The sequence below is a fragment of the Syngnathus floridae genome, chromosome 9 (genome assembly GCF_059516105.1).
Source record: "Syngnathus floridae isolate MCC-2025c chromosome 9, RoL_Sflo_1.0, whole genome shotgun sequence".
NCBI classification, from domain to species: Eukaryota; Metazoa; Chordata; class Actinopteri; order Syngnathiformes; family Syngnathidae; genus Syngnathus; species Syngnathus floridae.
The window spans coordinates 6800457-6819322 of NC_142421.1; the positions used below are offsets into that span (position 1 = coordinate 6800457).

The window sequence follows — 18866 nt, forward strand, 5'->3', positions numbered from 1 at the left end:
GCTGTTGAACTTAAGTGCCTGCTGCTGAAGCGCTTCTGCCGTTCATGAATGGGGGGGGGGTTATTTTAGAGAGGTGAGCAGTGGGCCGAAAAGGAACAGTCGACGGAGATAAGGAGGGCAAAGATGATTGAGACAGTCAGCTTCAGTGGAGCAGAGTACCCAAGAGGACTCCGCAAGTCAGGTGGAGACGGATGAGAGATGAGGCGAGACATTGGTCCCGATCAAAGGTCGGAACTATGAGTACTCTTGCCACCTCTGGTCCTGCTAGAAGACGTTCATGGAGGAGACAGGTTAGCAGGGGATTGCGAGACGTTTCCCTGCACTTCCTCTCTGTCTATGAATAGATGTTACGTGCCAAAAAGTGCGCTGCCAGATACATCGGGACTGCTCAATAATGGAACAGCTCCGGGAGCCACTTAGAACAGTGTGTGTCTCCGTGTGTGTGTGTATGTGTGTGCATATGTTCCATTTAGAGGGAACAGCCTAGTGTTTTCTGTTAGAATAACATTTTCTGTCCCTTTCCCCTCTTGCATGCTTCACAGCGGTGCACCCCTCTGCCTCTGTGAAGTTTGCGCATTACGTCACCGGGACAACGCGGGCCACCCAGACCACACTCGCAAGCAGGAAAACCTCAAGGAAGAAGCAAGAGGGGAATCTAAAAGTCGAGCAACAAGAATGTGGCCAAATAACGGGACGTCATCCGAAGCCATTGCGTAACCGCAAAGCCTCATTGTTGACTTTATTAGAGATTGGTTAGTGGATCACATTCGCAGAAATAACTTCCTTTGGACACAGTAAAACAGCTCATTAAGGAACTTTCCCTCAGCCAGACAACAGGAAATAGCATTTCCTGCCGGAGAGGAAGCAATGAAAGGTCGAGCGTGGTCTAAGCTTTGATCGCGATGACGCCAAGGAGTCCTCGAGGGAGATTTGTGAGTCATCATCATTAGTATTGATAAGTACATGGTGGCCACACTTTTACTGCATGGAACCCCGAGAGGACCAAACACATCATCTGAGATGTTTCCCTTTGAAAACAGCACAAAATGACTCATCATTGAGGAGCTCTTTAATTAACTGCTGCTGGATTATATGTAGACAAAAGTATTGGGACACACGGTTGTTTCTCAAGGAAGTTTTGGAATGTCTGGGAATTATTGGTCATGCATTTTCTTGAGAAGGCCTAGTTTATAGTCTTTAGGTCTTTGAGGATTGTCTTCATCAAACTCACTGGACCATGTTATTGTGGAACTTTTCCAGTCATGCTGGAACAGAAAAGGTTCTTTCTCTAACTATTCCAGCAGCAGTGGCAGCATGGGACTGTCCAAAATGTCTAGGAAAGATGAAGATTTAAGATATAAGGGAACCTGACAGCTTTACACCAAAAGAAAGTGTTTAGTCCACGTATTATTTTATTTTGAATTATATTTGTTGCAAATTTAGCTTAATTCTACCTTGTGCATCTTAATTGGTCTCTAAGCCAGAGTTATTGCAACTTAGGACACCCAAAGACATTTTAATTTACACACGAGCAAGTCAAGACGATGAATCACAATGAATCACTGATCTTGCAAGATATTTGCTTGGAAGTCCCCTTGCTAAGAGGTCCGGAAAAATCCGCTGATAGGAAGCACGGTCCCCCAATGGGCTTGATTATCTTTAGCATTTACCGTCAGAGAGGACGCACATTCCCTTCCCCATTGAGAGACTTTTTCAGTGAGCTCATAGCAAGGCAGTCAGTCTCTTTACCTTCTGGTTGCATCGAAAAAAAAGTCTCAGATTTCACACAAAGATGATTCACGTGCACCCGTTAGTGTCTAAAGGCCACATAAAAAATTTTGTATTTTCCTAAATATTAAAAATATATTGCACTAACAAGGCAACATTATAAAAAGTTACCTTTTGGGGTTGTTTTTGAGAAAAAAAAAGTGGAGAATGAACAGTCAAAGCAAGGAAGACGACAATGGTAGCCATGAACTCACCTGGGATGAAGTACTGCTCCTTGGCTGTGATGGAGAAAAGACAAAGGGACTGATGTCAGTGGGCGCTCGGAAAGCATAGCTGGGCCCCCGCTATGCTTCGACACAGTCATATATAATACAGAGCTTATATATGACACAATGTATGTGACAACTGAATATGAGATCTCTCTGCAGATGACAATGAGTAAAGTAAGCAGGCACAAGACAATACAAACTGAAGAAATGATAAGACAAGAATGACAGCAGCAGTAGGCTGGCAGATGAAATAAAATTTAGATCCCAAAAAAGGGAGAGGCACTTGGAGACCGTCAGCCTACCGGAGCAACGGAATTTCTTGCTTTTGATTTGTCCAATGCGTTTGTTGGCCAGCCGACGGGGGCTGGCACAGCGGGCGCCGCTGGTCTCGATGGGGTTGGAGCGCAGGTAGTCGGCCAGCCACTTCAAGTTACAGTCGCAGATGAATGGATTCTGGGCCAGGTGGCTGCAGCGAGAAGACAAATGCAGTTTGAGTTTTGGTTAGAAAGTTTTTACTGGAGTATGGACAGATTTACCCTACTTTCTAACACAGCATTCCATTCCGTGCTATTCCAAAGCCTCCAGAGCGAAAACATTCTATGTGAGCTTTTATATGTTTTCACTCACAGGGTCTGTATAGCTCGCAGTGAAGCGAAGGTGCCCTTGGCCAAGATTTGGATCTTGTTGTCATAGAGCGACAGCAGCGAGAGGTTCTGCAGGTCCTGGAAGGTGTTGGCACGGATGCAGTGAATCTTGTTGGCGTTCAGCAAACTGTGAGACAACGATGGGAAATAGGAGAAGAGAGTTGAGGAGGGAATCGGGCTTGTCAGATTTTATTTATTTTTTCATTCATTATGCATTCCAGCTGGAGAACGACGCATAGGTACAAAGTTTACTCAAAGGTTAGGTCTTCTTCCCTGAGTGGGAGAAAAAACATTGTCTCCCTAATATGTGTGTGTGTGTTTGTTCTTACAGCAGTTGCAGGGCATAGAGGCCATCAAAGACACCCTTGGGCAGGTCGGTGATCTTATTTCCATACAACACGCTGGGAGATCACAACACAGGCATGATTTAAATGTGGAAAAATGACAAGCCAGATGAAAATTTATGCGGACGCACATGCACAAACACCGTCTCTGGAAGCAGCACTTACAGTGAGTTGAGGGAGCGCAGACCCTGGAAGGCGTCTGGAGCGATTTCCGAGATCTGGTTGTTGCTCAGGTCTCTGTTGATAAAGAACATCAGTCAGTCACTTGGATTGTTGGTGCGGTTTGACAGCACACTCATCTCGGAGTTACACTTGTCAAGTAACACCTGGCTCATCAAATGAGAAGCTCATAAATGTAATGCCAGATCCTTTGTGCATATTTGAGAAAAGAAAAAAAAATCAGCATTTTCTTTCCACATTTACTTGTATTATTTCTGGCCTGGGTTGGGAGTAAGGTTTTACAAAAGCAACAGAATTACAGTAACTGACACGTTTTGTTTTATGCAGTAATGGCAGATATTATTAATCAATTGTCAATCAAATCATGCATGTTACAAAGTCTGTAACACAAGTAACAATGAATACATGGCGGTGTGGAAAAGCTCGACATGATTCTAGCCACCAGCGAGCTCGCGAGCCAGCAAACAGACTTGGACTATTCATGATGAAAACTAAGTACTAAGTTCTTATATGGGAGGATGGGGAGAGGGAGGGGTGACCCATGTATTACTGTTTGTGGTCCATCAAACTGCAGAGTTATTAAACATGTACATTACAGTTGTTAATAGGATCCACAGGCTTCTTCCCACAGGATAACCACTAATCCTATGTGTGTCTGTGAATGCAGCACTCAAAGGAACCAGAGAGAGAGAAAATGAAAATCATCATGTGGTAGCATGTTCATATTTGTTGCGGGTGAAGGGGGGCACTGTTAAATAAGTTGCCATTCGTCTAGTTGCCCTGGGCTTGAAATTTATAATACAGCAGAGGAGCCAACATCTGCTCTCGTGTGTGTCTGTAAACTCAGACACCACTGTGTGTCTGTGTGTTATTCTCTTGGATATGAAGATCCACGAGGTCAAAAAGAGGTATAACGCCATAAATACAGCAGCATAGAAACACCGTCAGTATATATTGTATATGCACTATAAGCCTATATTTAACTTGTATAAATCACCTCTCCATATTTTATCCACATCCTCGGAGAGACATAACAAAGACATCTGCAGATGATATCCCATGAAGGTTGCAACATATGATGTATAGGTGCTGTCTAAACCGTGTGTGAACTGAGGTAGTCCATCGAGGGCACACGGCCAGCTGAATCAACGCAGACGCGGAGGGTCAACATAGACATACCGCAAAGCATAGTTGATGCTAAACGCAGACTCAGCAGCCGGTTGTGTCTCATTGGGAAGACCTCATGGAAGACCCCGAATTTTCTCATTGTATAAAGTCAAAGTTATTCAGCTTCTCTATTTTCTCCCTAAAGTTAGTGTATCAGAAAGTGCAAAAAAACAGTGAAAAAAGGAGCAGAGTGATTTTACTCCACGAGTTAAACACTTGCATGTAAATATTTATTCACTATAATGGCTGTTGTTTGCAGTCTTTTAATTTAACTTCAAGACGAGTTGTCTGAATACAGCACTTGTTTTTGCACCAAAACAAAGACCGACTAAAGGTTTTTCTCCTGCTCCAGTGGCTGCCGGCCTTAGAAAAGAAACGGCTGGATGTTTAAACAGAAGCAGCCTTCAAGCTGCGTTTAGAAACTCCCTGACCTTCCGCTCTTCTCCGCTTCACTTGCAGCTATGCCGCTCAGGCCCGCTGGCGTTACGGACTGCGGCTGACTGACGGGACAGCTCAACTACCGGCCTGTCACTGTTCTCGCTCCCGCCCGCCCACCCGACAGCCAAGCCTCAGCCTTCGTCGTTCCTGACCGGCCACAGTTTATGTTTTGCCCAGGCAGGCGCAACACTCCCCACACGGGGCCCGAGTGGCACTTGCCAGGGGAATACCAGCGAACAGCATTGGAAAGATGAGAGCTGTTATTATGACTGAGTAGCATCTGAGCGCCTGCTGCACGCCGCCCTAACTCTGTGAATGTTCTCAGTGAGCAGACAAAATAAACGATTCGTGTTTCGTTGGCAGTGGACAGAGAGGCTGCCTGCAGCCTCTTGGTGTCAGTCCTAAATGAGTGCGAGCATGTCGTGTTGGTGTACTTACATCCTGCGCAGTTTCTTGTAGGGAGAGAAAGCTCCTGGAGGAACTGTCTTGATCCCATTCTGCTCCAGACGTCTAGAGAGAAATGAAAATACAACTGCTCAACCAAAAATAGACTTCACAGAAAATTGTCCAAAAAAATTTTGTTGAGCGGTTGCACAAAATAAAATCATCTGGATCCAGATATGTTTTGATTGCTTGATAGGAATTTGCATGTCTGCTCAAAAAATGTATCTGGATCCAGATGATTTTATTTCGCGCAATCACTTCCTGAAATGAAATTACATAAATTCACCACAGCACATTGATTTTCACCTCTGAATTCTATGAGAAATGGGAATAAGTCATAATGTAAGTTTCAAGCCTTAACATTCAAGATTCAAGCAGTTGCCAGGGTAAAAAAAAAAAAAAGCAATTATTTACGTCACCACTAAATTTTGAGTCTTTACTTCAGCATCGACAGCATAATCGAGTCACAAATCCTAAAATTGGTGACTAAAGTTTGACTCCATTCAAGTCATGTGACTTGCGTCCTCCAGTTTTGTGGAATTGGTCTGATTCTATTGGAGGAGATCTATCCTCCAGCTGTAATAGGATCAGGCATGTTGGATTCATAACATCCTGAAACCCAATAAACTGTACAAACGAGTGTGCCTCAGAACAGGATCTGTGAGGGCCTTCCAATTACAGTCATATTTCTTCTTGATGAAAGACTTTCCAGCACGTATGATCTCGTATGAAAATCCTGAAAACAATAATGATCCCAGGAAGGTGAAACATGAGTCATTTTAAGTAAAGTCGGTCGAGATTTCGCCACGCAGACAATGAAAACATTTGTTGGGTCATTTCGAGGCCTAATCAGTGTCAGATGGTCGCAGGGGAGCAAACAGCACCAGAGGCCATTAGTGAGGGCGTGCATGTCCAAGCCGCTACTTAAGTTGGTCCCGGGGCAATTCCCCTTGGTGTGGCTGGCAGAGGGCTGTTTATCTGCAGGTCAGTTGACAGCTTTTAAAAGTCTCCTTAACAAGGCTTAGTGGGGCCCGGACGGAGCCAGCTGGGGTTCCGTCTGATTGTCCAGCCAGCGAGGCCACTACACAACAGCAAACGTGAGGCCAGTACTATGGGCGCAAGGCTAGCGAAGATCATTAAAAGCTATTTGTCACCATAAGGAAATGGGGATCATTTAAAACCTGCAAATTATTGATGATAGTTGTAACCGCAACCTCTTAAAATAAGGGGGTTGCTCTTAGAGCGAGAACATTTCCACACGATTTAATCATTCAATTACAGACATTTATGATTTATTACATGCCTTTGAGGCTCTGCGTTGCTATGTTTATGGGCCGCATGTTTTTGCGAAACATAAACCGCTGCTGCACAACTTCAGAAAATGTTCAATCTGGAGTCTGCCCCCCTCGGAGCAAGGCGTCCATCTTCCACATATGGGGCGAACTAGCGGCGCAATTGACATTCTTGGAATGGACATTCTTGCGATTCCAGACCACAGATTCCTGCGGTGGCCGTGCTCTTGCGGTCTGTTTTAGTCTGCTTGTCCCGATGTGTCTGTGATTTTGCCGCAAAGTGACGGCGCTGCGGTTCCTTCGCCCTCACAAAGCGACCGAGCGCTGGGCCAATGTGGCTTTTGTGCTTTTTCTTAGCAACAAGCTCGTCTCGCTGCTCTGACACAGTCACCAAGTGTGGCTCGAGTATTTATTTATTTTTGGTCACTCCTTACGAATAAATACGTGCAAGTGACTAAATCCCCCAATCAACAGAGGAGTTGCAGCATCTGACAGAAAAAAAAAAAAAATCAAACAATCCCTCAGTGCAGCCTTCAATCAATGCTTCCCGTCCAATCTGTCAGTCTGAGTGCTGAGTGTCTGTCTGCAAGCTAGTGTCAACACAATCAATGATTTTGATCCTTTTCATTAAAGTCCAAGCATGGCTTTCATTAACGGGGCAGGGGGGATACAGCATTTTCTTTCTGAGTTTGAAAGTCATGATAGCTATAAACACCGGCATTCATTAAGGGGGGGAGGGGCATAGGCTTGGTGATTTTCTTTCTCTTCATTTTTTTATACATAATGAATGTGTGTATATATGAGTATCTCATTCGCAAGGCATCATGTTAGCCTCAATACACAGCAGTAAGCCCTCCTGTAATTGAAACTGATTTTATAATGAAGTTCAAGCACAGATGAAACCGGCAGCAGCAAATTACCAAGCCACCAATTACAGCAGACCCTTCCCCTTTATTTTCTCTCGTTCTTCAAACCTATCTGGTTCTATGGTGATTTGGCCAACTGGAAAGTTCAATGGAGACGGAGAAGAGGATAGCCCAAAAGGTAAGGCTTCCTTGGGAATGATGGAATGCGGATGATATAGGAGCGTTTTTCACCACGGTCTTGTAAAAGATGAATCAGAGTTTATTGGTGGGGGGGTACTTTAGGAGCAATTAGATGTGAAGGGCAGGGGGACCTTTTAAAATGTCTTGCTGACAACACTACAGTGAATGGGGAAACCGATGTCTCCGCTTTCCTTTATCAGGAATCACTGGCTTACGAATGTCAAATTTAAGATGTTTCAGGAGCTCCTCTAAAGAACACTTCAATTAAATTCAAGACTTTTGACCATATTTCAAGAGGTCCAAAAGTCCATTAGAGGGCATACATAAACGTGGGTCCCCACAACACACCATCCAGTGATTACAGAGAGTTCAAACACATTCTAATCAATGTTATGCAAAACCCCAAAGTATTAACATAAATTACCAATGTAAACATAAATTCACGAGACCTACATTTGGTGTAATTAAGGAATTGTAAGCAATATTAGTGCAGCATGCTCACACAAGGAAACTTTCCATTGTCAGAGTGTTGCAACAGGCTGGCAAAACCTAAACAAAAGGGAAAAGTCAAACAATGAAAAGTTATGTCAGAAGACGACTTTGTGGGTGGTCATTCGAGTGTGAACAGCGCATCCAAATTAGGAAATCCAGCACATCAGTGGACTAGAAATGGGTCAGGGTGGTTGGGGGCTTCCATGCTTGCCGGGTATTTATAAACAGACCCCATCGGGACCAGGAGACCTAGAAACTTGCTGTGTCGCCTTCGCATCGCGAATGTCGGCTTCCCCTCTGTTCATAAATCACTGTTTTTCATGAGGCTTTAACAAAGAGGCATTAACCCCCACCATCAAGAGGAAAATCACTACCTTGAAAAGTTAAATCCTTTCAAGCATTCCTGGGAATTACAGCGACCCTGATAGCCGGCGGACTGAAAATAGTTAATGCGCAGACAGATGTTGACGGGCTGATAAACTAGTGTTTGCGTGCGCTTCGCAGCCATCTGAGTTGATAAGAGCTTGCAGTCTCCGCCTATGCTATGAGACGACTTGTCCAAGTGTAAATGGACGCATATCTATCCAGCACTGGGGGGGACATGCTTACATGCATGTTTTAAATCATTTCAAGTTTGTAAGTGTATACGCAGGCATGTTTATGGAAGTGCATGCACGTCTGAATTGTGGACATGGCAACGAATGCCCTGCAGCACTATGCTTCGGTGCACATTCTGTGGCTTTCTTCACGCTGGAATCCATCACTTTGCTCAAGTCAAGAGCAAAACTCCCAAGGAATAATATAAACAACTTCGCTTTTCTGGGGTGCACATGATTAATTCAGGAAAGATAATGCAGGATTCTATATTTATTTCTGTCACTTTTTTGTTTTTCTCACTGGACTGTTTACACCACAAGCTTTGACTGAGACTGTGGTACAGACTGTAGGCAATGACGGTGACCATGACCTTTCCAAAATGGACCTATGGTGTTTTGGTTGGTTAAGTTTGGGCACAAAAAAAACAAATTGGCATTGCTGTAAATGTCAAACTGGCTTAAATAAAATACTTTTCAGCAGTCAGTTAATGGAAATTTGGACCTGAGCGTTTCCTCTGGATTTGGATGAAATCTGAGATGTTATGTATGTGGGGAAATGTCAAACAAAATTCCCGGAAAATACCCCAAAATTAAATTATCTAGCCTGGCATATTTGGAAGGTCCAAGCATATCATTAATTTGGTGGTGCTTACATTTCGGCCATGCTGTCCGGCAGGTTGGCTGGGATGTCAGTCAGACCCTTCCCTCTACAGTCCACAATATTGTTGCTGCACGTACACATAGCGGGACAGGATCCGCCGCCTGTGTTGCACGGTTGTGGACTGGATGAATCCTGGTAGCCTGGAAACAAAACAATTGGTTAATACATAAGGATGAAGATGTGGGAAGGGAAAGCCAACTATAGAGAATATATAGTGAAGCCATACTTGTCACTGTGCACCCTGGGAGCTAAATAACAAATGAACACTGATGATCCCTTTGCAGGCATGCTTTGACATTGAGAACAAGAAATGAACTTGACGTTATGCTAAACTCGTACATCCTTGAGAATCAATGAACAAGAAACTGGGTTATCTGTCAAAGGGAAGGCGTCGCGTGTTGTGAGCGAGAAAAAAGACATGAATAATACAATTGCACTGATGACTGAAGGCCTCCGATAGTACGCATTGATCTCTCCTCAAATGTTTCTTCTGAGTCGGCGCTCCCTGGTGGATGGAGTAGGTGCGTATTCAGCACCAGCCCAGCTCCCTAACGTGCTCTCTTTTATTTAACACTTCAACTTTTCAATTTGCATACAGAGCACATCAAGCCATCACACTGTCTCCTGGTACCTGTTCAACTAAGCTGACAGTGAAGCGTTGAAGAGCGGGCGCCTCCATCGCTGCCACGACTGCGTGTCAGTAGATGTGTGTAAATCTAACCCAGTTAAAATGAATAAAACAGACTTTTAAATGGGCTCATTTACACAGCATTACTAATCTGGGTTTCAAACGATTAATATTTCAGCATCTCACCATCGCTCAGATAGTGGAAGTTATACACATGGCGCTAGCTCTCCACTATAGATAGCATTAAAACTATACTAAACTGGAGTTTTTCTGATGGTGTGAGGCATCCGCTTATGAACTTGAAGCAATTGGAGTGAGCCCGCTGTAGTTTACAGTGCTTCAATTGATGAAATCAAGAGTGAGGGCAATTTATAATGCCATGTTCCTAATATTTTGGCCAATGTCAGGCCGGAGAGTGAGGTAAACAGGACAAGAAAAACTGTGTTGTTGACACGGCTGCAAAACCCAGCCTGATCTGAGGCCGTGTGATCTCCTTGACAGATCTGGGATCAGGTGTAGGACAGAGCCGAGCTCCCATCTGATGGAGCATGCCACGTTTGACAGGCCTGGGATCAGGGAGAGTGCATAGCGCAGCTGGAGCAGCGTGAACGATGACAGCTCCCTGACAGGTAGAATTGAAGCGAGGCTTTTTGATGTAATCGTGCGCTCATACAAGATCTGTTTTTCCCATTCCAGCTTTTTCACGGCCACCGTATTCGAATTCCGTCTCCCTTGTGTTATCTGCACACACGCGCTCTGCCATTTGCATGGTTGCTTGCATTTAAACTCACTCCTCTCATCATCCAAAATATAATATTTTCACTGGCGACACGCCACGTCTTGTACGAAAATTCACTTTGAGTTCTCACATTTTGTATTTATATTTCTAAATTTATGTGTTGTATTACACTCCCCCTGCACTCTAAAATGGACAATCCTCAATTTGATTATTGTTTCTTATGGAAAAGCCATTATCTTTTTGTCAACGAGCCCACCATTGTCCCACATAATATTCAACTGTGTTTTCACCGTTGGTACAACTGTGATGACTTTGCGATAGATTGAGAAAGTTGAAGTTGTGCAGTGCTCGGTTCACAGCTTTTTATCACTTTCTTTTATAAAAAGAATGTGCAGGTGGAGCTGAAAACAGATTTTGTACTGATTGATTGTTTGCTTTGATGGCAAGAAGATTTTTTTAAAATTCAAAATGAGACACAGATTTGAATGTATAAAACACTTCAAAAGACAACTGGAATGATGAGTGTGAAGTAGTAAAATTGTCACTCATTACACACTGAAAATTCACAACGCCTATACGCTTTTCCAGCTGAAGAGGAATGACGACATTTCGGAATGGCGCAGCCAAACCAAAAACACGTTCTCCCCGATTATTCACTCTTTTGCTTTGCTTCTGCATCCTCCTTTCTCCCCAACTCAGCGCCACCCTGCCCCAAATCCCCCGCAGGTGGCCTGGCCTGGTCACAGCCCATACACACGACACACACATATGAAAATACAAAAAATATGTGGTGTGTATGTGTGTGAGTGAATGGCAGCAAGCAAGTCGCCTAATGAGTCCTTCATGGGGAGTTCAACTTGTGGTCAATCGTTCATGCACGTGTGTTTGTATAATTGCTTGACTTTAACGTATATGCTGCGTTCATGTACGCTCATCCTGTTTTTTTTTCTGGAGGGTGGGAATCGGGATTGTTAGTTTTTGAAACTCATGGGCAACTAATCATGTCAGGATTGGGAACTGCAGCTTCCCATGAAGCTCAGCCTAAACTTTCTGCGGCCTTATCTTGGGTTCGGACAGTCCCACCTCGCTTTTCATATCTCCGAGAGTTCCACTCCCACGCTTTGAGTCACTTTCCCTGGGCGAGGAAGAGTTAATGGTCCGCGTTGTCACGCTCTATGGCTGCATAAAAATCACAACCCATGGAGAGTGACTGAGAGAGATGGGGGGGGGCACACCGACAAACACACATTTAACAACCAACCATCACAGCTGGTGTTGTAGTGAGATGGCCTTGAGGGGGAGCGGAGGTTCTCATTCGGCTTTTTGCATTGTCCTGATATGATAAACTTCATGCACGTGTTCCTTTTTGTTGTGTTAGAAAAGGAGCAACTCCACAAGGATCTTGGCGCAAGCAAAAATAAAGGATATTGAATGAATGAAATGACTGAAAATGATTGTGAAACTTAGAATTCAACAAAAAACTCATTTTTACAAAACAAAATGTTTGTGGTATATGTCACACGTGGCGCTCTTACCCGAACAGCTGAATTCGTGCTTCTGAACCTCGGCCACATTGAGACCTTTGAGCTCGGGCGGTGCCGTGCACTGAGTGAACAGACCAATGGTAGGCCGCTGTCGGAGCCACTGGGCAAGCCAGGCCAGATGACAGTCACAGTTGAGATTATTGGAGTGGAGACGGCTGTAAAACAAACAAGAATAGTTCGAAACTAAGCTATTTGAAGATCTTCTCCTTGCCAGTCAATTTGACAGAGAGTGAAGACATAAATCGTACAAACGTGTCTGCTCTGTCCTCAAGCTCATTACAAGCAACCGTCGCGGCCAAACTCACTAAATAATACGATACATGAATGATTGTAAACGCGGCATTCTGAATGAGGGAGAAGAGCCTTCCAAACCCGACACTCCAAACATGGCATTCCTGGAATGCTGCTTTTTTTTGAAAATAGTTGTCGCTGGTGTTTGGAGCGTGTTTCCATGTGCACAGATGCTGACAATACACCAAAATAGTAAAAGCTATAAAATGTAACACCAATGGGAGTAAAGAAGCTTGGAAGGATACCGCAAGACATGGCTCGGTGTTTCATCTGCCATGATTGTTTTCATTTGTACACAATTCTGTATTTAGTAATCACATGATTGCGCAATACACAACAGGCACCAGGGGCTATTTGCGTCTATAAGGGCCAGTTGTTGTTGTGTTTAGATGCGGGGGGATAATGGCTCCTGGCTTTGCTACAGACCCCGTTGTGGTTCTTTGTGGTTTTGGCGGGCCCCCCCAACACTGTCTGGAACAAAAGACCCTATATAATTCAGCACTCTCTCTTCTACGGAGGCAATTTACTGTGTTATTCCAAACAGCAAACACAGTAGGTGTCACTCACAATGTTCGCAGTTTGGGCATGTGGTTGAAGCTGGAAACAGGGATGCTGCTGATGTTGTTGTTGTTCAGGGTTCTGTGAAGAACAAAAGAGCAGGGGAAAAAAATGATCAACGCTCAACATATTCTTCACAAAGCGTTTTTTGCTGTGGTTTTAGATCTATTCTGTCCCGTGGTGGCACCCCGCTGTGAATATAACACCTCATTCCACACAGATGGGGAAAGCCTCCGATGCACACCCACGGGCACGCATGCAAATACGCACGCGTCAGACTCCCAATCAACCCTACGCGGAGTCCAATTCACGCGCAGACCCTGAGCATCAGCTGCAGCCAGTGAATCAGGTCATTTCAGTCAGCTTAATAACCCTTTACCGTATATCACCCCCCACCCCCCATTTTCTAACGCAACCTGTCCCCTCCCCCCCTCCATAAAAACCTATACAAACAACCCCCAAGCCCCACTTACACCATTATGACAACCTATCACTACATCTGCAATCCATCCACACCATGAAAGCAGCCTTTAATGGCTTTTTTGGTCTCCCCACCCCCCTAAAAAAAGAGAGAAAAAAGAAGTCTTTTACGATAAAAATAACAAGGCTGTTGAAGCCCCCGTGGCCCAATCTGTACTGGAGACTCTTTTGTTTCAGGGGGAGGGCTCAAACAAAAGGCTTTCAAATATGTATGAGTCTGATTAGTTCTTTTTCCGTAATAAATATGGCATCAAAACAGCAATCGGTCCAGGAGGGAATATTTGCTGGTGGGATCCCTCTTGTCAAAATGACAAGCTGACCCCGGGATGGAAGCGAGTGCAGTCAGGAGGGGATCCGGGGGGTGTTTATGTGATAGAGGGGAATTTTGCTGTCAAATGTGTAGAACAATGAGTTAATGGCGGTTGGGCCCTCACGATCCAGGCCCCCTCAAGAGGCACACCCGGGGGGGTGCTTTGAGGCCAGGGCCACTATAATTATGTGTGTACATTAGTTCTGGTTATTAGCGGTGGTGAAACAATGTCTTCATTTAACCGAGTGCTTTAATATTACATTGGAAAAAGATACTCACAGCACTTCCAAGCTTCGCAAGGCTCTGAAGGCGCCGTCCTCGATGCAGCCGATGTGGTTTTTATCCAGCTGACTGCGAGACAAAGAGGGGAGCTGGTTAGGAAACGCACAAAAATCTTTCTTTCCCCCTTGCACACTGCTCATTATCGTCTAAATAGTAAACAGCACACTGATGGACAACGGTAAATCAATACTGTTCGTCTAAGCTCAAGTATCCCAAAGAGTGGTCAGAGGAGGAGAGCGGCTTAGAGTGTATTGATCATTACTATTATCATGTGTGAATATGGTGCACGTACCTTCGAGGATAACTAAATCGCTGCCTCCATGAGGCATCTTTGTGCATTCAAGGTAGCCATTAGTCTACTTAACCACTAATTGTACACTTAGCACTTAACACGTAGAGTAAAAAAACTAGCTACTGTTACCGCGGAGCAAATTGAAAATAAATAATGCCGCAGAAGGAGCTGCTGTTTTGGTTAGCAACTTTGTTGAAATGGACTTTCACTTGTCATGTTTATGTACGAACAAGTACGTGTTTGAACTGAGATAATGACAGTGATTATCTCTGATGTGAAAAGGGAGGGGAGATGTTTATTTGGCCTAAGTGACGCACACAGTAACTATTAGAAAAATGTGGATTGTCATAGAGTAAAGATAAAGATAAAAAAAAACCAGAATATTACATGGAAATAATACAGCATATGTTTACTGACTTTGTAGGTCGTTATTGGAAAGGACACAGTTTACATCTAAATTCATCCATCAAGTTCACGAGTGAAGCACACTCACAGGTTTTTGATGTCCGTAGCTCCTCGGAAAGCTTTTCTTGGGATGGACTGGATGAGGTTTTCGCTCAGATCCCTGCAGAGAAAAGAAAAAGGAATGAAAAGGACATTATACATAAATGTCTTACAAAAAAGTCATGTTAAGTCAGCATAATATTTTGAAGGGTCAGACCCATTCAGTGTAAACCAAAAAAGGTTTGCATTGTTTCTTATGTTTCAGATATGATCATAAATATTATTATAAAGTATGTCAGTATGGCATAGTTGGGAGTGAATCACTTTCACTTTTTGAATAGATTTTTTTTTCCTGAGGCAAAATGTCAAAACCTCAAGTATGCATGGAGAATTATTTTACAGTGCCCCCATTATTGAGTGTCATCTCTGCCTTGGGTTAATCGCTGTGCTTTGCCCATTCACGAGTGTTAGGTTCCCCGCATTGAGCCTGCACACAAAGACCAAACAAATTGCATGACATCGCCCAGTGAAAGGTTGTCACTGAGTCTGATTCATTAAGGAAAGTGCTGCCTGAAAGAACATAATCGTTGGGCATTAGAATGCATGTGTGTTCAGAATGTAATGTTGGATAGCAATGAGGCATGCGTGTGGATAATAAGAGGAAAAGTAGCCATCGTTTTAATTAGCGCACCCCTTTTATCTGTACCTGAAATGCTTTGCTAACCTCTTTCAGAAAGGCTCCGTCCCCTTTCCGGCACACACGGTACCGCAAAACTGTAAAAGGCCGCTCTTGACAAACATACTAATGCACACGCGTGAGGCTCCCACAGTGCGGACAGAAGTAAACAGACTTCTTACGGGCGTCCACGAAAGATGCTTAAGCGTGACCGCAAATTCCACAATCTATAAATCTGGATGACACATGAGACTCAAATGACTCCTGCTAGTTTAATGTGCATGTGTGCTGCGGCCTGCAATGGCAAAGTACAAAGTGATTTCATGCGACAAGGAGCTCCCAGGATGGTCCCAAAAATGATCAGTAGGTCGTCATTGGGTATAGTATGATTTATAAAAAGAGAAAATAGATGTTACATTGTGTAATGCAAGTTTAAGAGGTGAGCAGGCATTAAAAAATGTGTTTTGGCTTGTACGCAACTTCATCCATCATCATCAATAGATCGGCATACGAGTCATTTCCACCAAGGGCAATTCTGTTTGCGGGGAGGTAACCATTGTTTATTGGACCTTTTCCGAAATATTCAAAATGCTCTGTGTTTCCTTGGAAGGAGCATTAGCAACCAGAATCTGAATCATTGAACAAAATACTTCATTGTCTTTTTTTTTTAACACACAACTCATAATAGCTTCACAAGAGAAAAAAGCTTTTGCTCGACCTAACCTGGCACTCTATCAGCTGAGTAATAAATTTTTTTCAAGCAGCTGACAATTAGGAATTATATTAAATCACCGTTCCAATGCCTGAGGATACCTTATTGTTGCAAGGGAAATGTGAAGAAGAAGCAAAAAGACAAGGATGCTGTGACAACAACTTTACGTGCTCGTGTAGTAAAATTCAATCCACGCTGTAAAACATCCCTAATCCAATTAGCATGCTATAATACGATTGGCTGAAGACAACTACTCTCCCACTTTTAGTGCCGTTTGATTGGATTAGCAGTTGTGGAAAGTAGCTTTATAAACGAGAGTCCGTTTAGTGCGCCAAGAAAGCAATTGTCCTCGCTCTCGCTTCTGCTTATAAAGTCTTGCTCCTTTTGTCCTCCGTCTTCATTTGGAGAATAATCACAGCGGTCATGATTTGGAGTCAGCAGTCTTCCGCGCATTGACAGTTCCAACTAAATTTGGCTTCGAAGGACTTCTGCATTTACACATTCTTAAAATGGCAAGCAGAACATTTCTGTGGGGGTGCATGCTGTATTTTACATAGTCTGTGGTTGCCACATTCTGACTCGTTTTTGTTTTTTTCCAAGGCTTAGCTGACTCAGTTTGGAAGCGAGCGATTTGACGTTGTTGATTAGTTTGGAAGTTGATTTTCGGGGAAACATGAACTACCTAAAATAAGGCACAATTACAGTGCTCACCACAAAGATGGATATGGGGCACCATGGTCAGCGGGTTAATCTAAAGTTGCAATGCTTCGAAATGTATACAGTACTCCAGCACTCAAAACAGACATTTTACAGTTAACAGGCAATCTGGCATTGTTAGTGAAGACCAAAACATGTCCTTTCCACTTAGGGGCCCGTGCACAAGAATGCACCATATACTATATATTTATATTTATACAGTCTGTCTCCATATATGTGTATGTATGTAAAAACGTAGTCAGTTTCTCCATCATTCAAATCTTTTATCCTAGGAAATGTTTCTAATGTGTTTGTTTTGTAATACAACCTCAGGCTGTTTAGGTCTCAGAATGAAGTTAAACAGGAGCAAAGCGCAGACGCGGTCAGGTAAAAGAAACAGGAGCAGAGGTCGTAACCTGCAGACGTCACTCGACTTGTGCAAATCTATTCAGTCTATATGTCACAAAGCAAACTGTCAAATGCTCGTCACTCGCTGCACGAGGCGGCGTCTCGCAGCATTCGCATGATGTGTAGACCATTTGGCTCCAGTTTAAGCCTTCAGGCCTTGAATGGAGCAATGGGATGATGTCAATTTACAAACACAAGGGGATGCTTGAAAGTATTTTCTTTATATTACAGGTGTGTGAACTGAGTGTGGCTGGTATAGATTTACGTTAATGCACAACATAGCCTGGGGTGGGCATTTAGTTCATTAGGTTGCCAGGCTCTCCGTAGGTGACGTTGCTCACAGTTCATTCCCATTGTAGCCCTAATGATTGGCTCGCACATATGTTTGAAGGTGTGCCTTTGCTATATGGATTTCAGTCTCCGAGTCATTTTTGGGCTTTGTGAAGACTGCACGACAAACAATGCAATTGTTTGGCACTGATAAGATTGTTTGTAAGAATCCCTGGCGTAATTAGCAACACTATCAGACATAGCTGTAGGCGCCTGGTCTAGAGATTAGCCTTATGTTGAAAAGTAATGTCTGGTTCCTGTCTGATTCACATCATTAACCTCTGATCTCTATCTCGGTAAGCTGCATAAATAGCGCTCGCAACACTGATTCTCTTCAGCATGGTAAAACGTGCTTAGCGTTGTTGCGTAAGTGCAGGGACGTCAATGCCACCAATCACAAAGCGACACATTTGTTACCTACAGATATGCCAAGTTGGTAAATGCTGGTTTTGTGTGTTTTAATATTTGAAGTTACAGGCTGAATTTATAAAATGTAGGTTATGTTTACTTTCAGCCACTCATCATCATCTTTCTCGAGTTACGGAGCTGCGTGTTGGCACTGTCTGGAAGAGACCCAGCCAACTGTCAGTTAACGTACTAAAGCAATTAACGTCAATGTGAATAAGCCAGAGCCACAGTCGTGATGAAGTTTCCTAAGCAACGACAAACATGCACGGGTCTATTTTTTAATCTTATTTTTTAAATTTCTATAATCGTCAACATGAACAATCCGGCTCACTTTTAAAAGTCAACAGTGTTGCGAAAAAGGTAGTCGCGATCATACGCCCACAAACAAACGGTTCATACTGAAACCCTCGTGGGTTCGAGACACAAAGGTCGTGAGAACTCGACGATCGGTGAGCATCATTATTTCAGGTTGCGCAGGGCGAATGAGTTATTTCGGACAGCGAAAAAGACAAATGGGTAAGACTTCTCCAGAGAAAAGCCTCAGGGCATCTGGTTCTGCGCTGTGGGAGTCTGTGGCCACGTATAGCAGAGTATATGCAAGGTTTAAATGAAAACATCATAAATGAAACAACTACATTGACATATGCATTCCATGCCAAAGCATACAATCGCATCTTTCAAATCCTTATGATTTCACAATCTTTGCCTTCACGCTTGGTTGCCAGTTGTGGTTGACACAGTCGTTCAAATAATAGATGGATTGATCT

General features: G+C 43.6%; 1 protein-coding gene across 4 annotated transcripts in view; it reads right to left on the bottom strand.

Moving 5' to 3' along the window:
• Positions 1-18866, bottom strand: part of slit1a (slit homolog 1a (Drosophila)) — a 68085-nt gene that overhangs the window by 14374 nt on the left and 34845 nt on the right. For 2 of the 4 annotated variants that reach the window (XM_088385206.1, XM_088385203.1), the window contains exons 5-15: positions 14919-14990; positions 14131-14202; positions 13071-13142; positions 12204-12367; positions 9294-9441; positions 5209-5280; positions 3151-3222; positions 2971-3042; positions 2625-2768; positions 2300-2463; positions 1983-2006 (exon numbers count right to left, since the gene is read on the bottom strand). In XM_088385206.1, coding sequence (XP_088241332.1) covers positions 1983-2006; positions 2300-2463; positions 2625-2768; positions 2971-3042; positions 3151-3222; positions 5209-5280; positions 9294-9441; positions 12204-12367; positions 13071-13142; positions 14131-14202; positions 14919-14990 — 1076 coding nt within the window. The remainder of the gene's footprint in view (positions 1-1982; positions 2007-2299; positions 2464-2624; positions 2769-2970; positions 3043-3150; positions 3223-5208; positions 5281-9293; positions 9442-12203; positions 12368-13070; positions 13143-14130; positions 14203-14918; positions 14991-18866) is intronic. The other 2 variants (XM_088385205.1, XM_088385207.1) reach the window with 1 other exon arrangement.